The 4,746-nt window shown below is 54.3% G+C and overlaps 1 protein-coding gene across 1 annotated transcript; it reads right to left on the bottom strand.

Moving 5' to 3' along the window:
* Nucleotides 1-485: 485 nt before the first annotated feature.
* Nucleotides 486-4,088, bottom strand: PRDM8 (PR/SET domain 8). The gene is made up of 4 exons (XM_007447565.1): nucleotides 3,870-4,088; nucleotides 2,642-2,873; nucleotides 891-2,221; nucleotides 486-800 (listed from the first exon to the last, which is right to left on the bottom strand). The coding sequence occupies exons 1-4, from the start codon at nucleotides 4,086-4,088 to the stop codon at nucleotides 486-488; spliced, it is 2,097 nt and encodes a 698-aa protein (XP_007447627.1).
* Between the last annotated feature and the right edge of the window lie 658 nt (nucleotides 4,089-4,746).

Raw genomic sequence — 4,746 nt, forward strand, 5'->3', positions numbered from 1 at the left:
ACAAACTGTAATCAAGAGATGCAGAAAGCATCTCACCCTCCTCCTTTACTTTATATCTAAAATAAATTTTGCCCTTACATATTATTCCATCTAAATCGTAAGTGCTTAATAATTTAAGTAGAAACGTATGACAAATGCATCAATATGTTGCAATATATGACATTTAAAAAAATGTACTGTCTTGGGGAAAGTGAAAATACGTGCATTCAAAAGAAAACCTCTTAAACACCCCACCCAATCAAAAATCCACCATCTTGTCTCGTGTGTGTGTGTTTGTGTGTGTGTGTGTGTGTGTGTGTGTAGTGTAGGTCACGGGTAAACACTTGGATGTAAAGGTTGGGGGGGCAGAGCACGTGTTTGAGTGTGTGTGTGTGTCTGGGTGCGATGTTTCAGGTCACAAGGAGGTGGTGGATGTCCTCGTGTGTTTGCTCCTGCAGGGCTCGACTGTGCGTGTGCGCGCGTGGAAAGCTGGAGTCCTTTCCGTGTCAATTATGCGAGGTCATGTGCCTGGAGAGGTGGTGGCGCTCCCTGAAGGACTCGTTGCAAATGGGGCACTTGAGTTTCTCCTCCCGTCTTCGTTTCACCAAGGGCTCCATGGCATACTCCTTTTTGTGATGCGACCTCATGTGGTACACCAGGTCGGAGGTCATCCGGAAGGAGGCATTGCACTTGGCGCACCAGTTCTGCGCGGGCAGACACAGAGAGGTGAAGGAGGGCGGCAGCAGCGTGAGCGCCGAGGGCAGCTGCAACTGCAGGGGCCCCGCGGCCGCAGCCGCCGCGGCCGCCGCGGCGGCGGAACTCTTGGGCCAGAAGGCGGGGGCGTAGAGGAGCGCCGAGGGCAGCTGCAACTGCAGGGGCCCCGCGGCCGCAGCCGCCGCGGCCGCCGCGGCGGCGGAACTCTTGGGCCAGAAGGCGGTGGCGTAGAGGAAGGGGCTCTGTTTGGGCAGCCCGCCGCCGCTGCCGCCACCGCCGCTCGGCAGAGACCCGCAACCTCCGTTCAGGTCCGCAGCTCCTTGGAGCTTCACGGCCAGAGCATCGGAGGCGGCGGGGTACAGTCTGGTGGGGCCCACACCGTCTCCGGGGTGGCAGGGCTCGAGCGCGCTCAGCTTCTGGCCCAGCACCAGCGGGGACAGCTGAGAGAAGGAGCGCGCCGGCTGCGAGAAGGCGCTTTTGCGCTCGTCCGACGCTGCGCCCTGGCCGCCGCCCGCCCCGCCCGCGGCTCCAGCGCCTGCACCGCCCCCTGCGCCGTTGCCGCCCGCACCGCCCAGCTGCTGCACTGAGGTGAAGGCGCTGCCCCGCGCCGGGCTGCCGCTCTCCAGCCGGCCGGGCAGCGCTCCCCCGGGCCGCGGGGCCAGCAGCTTCTCGGAGCCAGCCGGCGACGCGGCCACGGGCGTGGCGGAGCCGCCGCCGCCCGCGTCCTGCTCCTCGGCGGCCGTGCTCCCGCCGTCGGCGGCCGCCTCCTCCTGCACACCGGCCGCTCGGGCCGCCTTCTTCACCTCCACGAAGGCGCTGCGCTTCGCCTCGCCTGTCTCCGGGCTGGGCGGCGCGAACAGGCGGCTGTTCTCTTCCAGGCCGAAGTAGCTGCCCGAGGCGCGGTACTGTTGGGGCGTGCACACCAGGTCCTCCTTGGAGGCGGGCGGGGGCCGCTCGGCGAAGCGGCCCCGACCCCCCACCAGCCCCGCGCCGCCACCGCCGCCGCCGCCGCCGCCGCCGCCGCCGCCCTCCGCCGCCTCCTCCGGGAATTTCCTCTTCCCTTTACCCACGCCCGCGGCGTTGCCGTCGGGACTCAGCTCCGCCCCCTGGTGGTCACTGCAGCCGCTGAGGCTCCGCACTGGGGAGCAGCTGCTGGCTCCCCCGGAGTTCTCCAGCTCCCGCGCCAGGTTGTGAAAGTCCGTGGACGGCTTCGCGCTGCTGCCGCCGCCGCCCGCCGCAGGCGGATTACCGCCCTCGGGGGAGGGGGCCGGGTAGTGGTGGACCGGGCCGGCTTTGCAGAACTTGGGGCTGGGACCCAAGGGTGCCTCCTGCGGCTGCGGCGGCTGCTGGTCCTTGCCGCCGCCACCGCCCCCGTGATCCTTGGTGCCCACGCCGCTGCCTTGCTCCTCTCGGGGGCTCACATCAACGCTGTGAAGTCTCTTGGGGCAGCGGAAGCGCAGATGCGCCACATAGGGAAACTCAAACTGGAAACGTTGGCTGCATTCCAGGCATGTGTAAGGGGACGACCCTGCTTAGTGAGCAAACACCACATACACACAGTTGCGCGCGCGCGCGCGCACACACACACACACACACACACACACACACCACATGATTACTCAGCATCGTCTCTAGGCCAGTTTGCCATCACCCCCTTCACAAATCCACCTTCGCCTCTCAGGGCCTGAGTGCCTGAGTACAAAACATCGTGAAAGACCCGATCTAACTTTCCCTCCTGATTTGGGGGGAGTGCAGTCATTAAGCCAAGCGTGCCCCGAGTTATCCTCACCTAGCTGTCCCAGCTTCATTCCGGACTATATCTCAGAAGCTCCCTATGAGGCATTCCAAGGGAGGAAAGGCGCGCCGAGGCGCCAGAGTGAGCCCCGCCGCTCCCTGCGTCGCTCCCCCGCTAGCTAAGGGCCCAGACGCAGGTCGAGAGCCAACCTACCATTCATTTTGCTGTGGGATCTAGAGGGGCAGAGCAAGAGTAACTCAGTCAGTTCTTTCCCGTACCAAACTAATAACTCCTCATCTTTGGCAATCCTGCGGAGAGAGCGGTAAAACAGCTGTCCGTTTTTTATGTAGGCTTCAAGGTTCTGCTCCTCTTTATCTCTGGCTGATTGGACCAAACGCAGCCACATCAGACCTTCTGAGGAACCATTCGCCGCTGAGGTGTCTACCTACAGTTTAGAAAAAAGAAAGAATACAAGAAGGAAGGGGATGAGGGAGGGAGACTCTTGTGAGAGAATGAAGCCACAGGAGCCAGGGCCATTTCCTCTGTTATTCTTTCCCAAAGAATTATCTGAGGTCAAGCTTCCAAAAACTTGACCCGAGTTAACATCCATCCTCATGTTTGTGGCCGGCAGGCAAGATAATGTTCCTAGAAAGCTGCATCAATTATGTAGATTATTTAAGTCGTCGTATATTGGTTGAACACCATATTAGCAAATTTCTTCTTACACTTCAAATTAGTGTTAACCTCCTGAGAATTGATTGCTAAATTATCCCACGTTGCAAAAGTATGGGGAATTTTCTTTGATTTAGAAGTAAAAAGCAGGCTTAGGTTTTAAAAATTATTCCGTGGCATTCACTCATCTTCCTAATTTTGGCTTAAACAATTAATAGTTCTTTGTAAAGAAAGAATAGGAAGACTAGGAGGACTTTTCACACTCAAACATATGACTTTAATGATGTTTCATTGTCAAAACATTAACATTTTTATTTAAATACAAACTCTAGGCACTAGCTAGCTTAACCTGAAAGAGTAATATTCCAGGGAACAAGAGGCCTCTGGGATTGGAAGGCAAATGCACCCAATATTTATAATAAAAGTACTTATAGCAAGTACTTAGTATGCAAATAGCCTCAACCCTAGTGAAACCTCCCAAAATGTTAAGGAAGTGGTGTTCATCTCCAGGAAAGCCCAGAACTGAGGCACTGATTTAGACATATCTGGCATTCAAAATCAAATTTTGTCACTTATTTCGGAAAATCAGTTGACAATACTTTTGAGTTTAATTTTCCTTTACTAATTTTTGGTGTGAAAAATAGAATGGCACGTATCATTGCATTTTCTACATTCAGAACCTGTCTCAGCTTGTCATTAGAATGATTCTTAGTCCATTTTCAAAAGGATATTACCTTCATAGCCCTACACAGCATCGGCCAAGACTTACCCGGAAGATATAAGGGACCGTTCTCTTGTCGGTGGACTTGAGAGCTATGAAAGCTATGCTGTCGTACAGGGAAGTATGGCTCAGGACGCAGGGACCAAATATAGCATTCTCAGGGATGTCGCAGGTGGTGTAAACGCTGGTAAAAATATCTGTCAGACATTGTTGGACAGCTTTGGCATCTCCATCCCAGATGCCTCTCTGGATGCCCGAATCCTCCATCACTGAAGACAGATACACAGGACAATTAAAGCGAGTTACATTACTCCTTTTGCCTCTATGAATCCAGGCAGAACGCTTTGACTACTAGACAGATTTTTCTTGAATTTGCCTGGTTTTTGCATCGCTCTTATTTCAAAAATAAAGCCAATGGCAGATTAAATCTGGCATATTACAAGGATGCCAACGAAGAGTACTTTCTTTTCCTCTAAAAATTATTTTAAAAAATTGTGATGGGGGAGCTTAGAGACGACTGACTGCTAGAGAGAAAGAAAAACTGGGCTAGGAAAGAGAAGATCGCTTTTTTCATTACCTTGGGGGAGGATGGGGGGAGGGAGAAAGAAGGGAAGAACAATAGGATTTTTTACTAGCCTATAGACTTTCCAGACTGAGAGAAACTTCTAACCCTTGGGAGAAAGCTCCTCTCTTCTACTCTTACGTATTGAACTGGGCGCCGGGGAGCTGATTTTATTCTATTTTTTCTTCCAAAGAGGGGAGCAGCATTTGCGAGCAGGCGGAGACAGCGGAGCATGGCGAATGGATTTCAAGTAGAGTGTCAGGGCCACTGATTCCATGTCAGCTAGCCTTTCTCTGCAGCCTACTAGAGGGGACGTGTGTCTGCTCATTACCATAATCCAACACTGTCCCTCCGAGGGCTTTA

Source organism: Lipotes vexillifer, unplaced genomic scaffold (assembly GCF_000442215.2).
Source record: "Lipotes vexillifer unplaced genomic scaffold, Lipotes_vexillifer_v1.1 scaffold272, whole genome shotgun sequence".
NCBI lineage: Eukaryota > Metazoa > Chordata > Mammalia > Artiodactyla > Lipotidae > Lipotes > Lipotes vexillifer.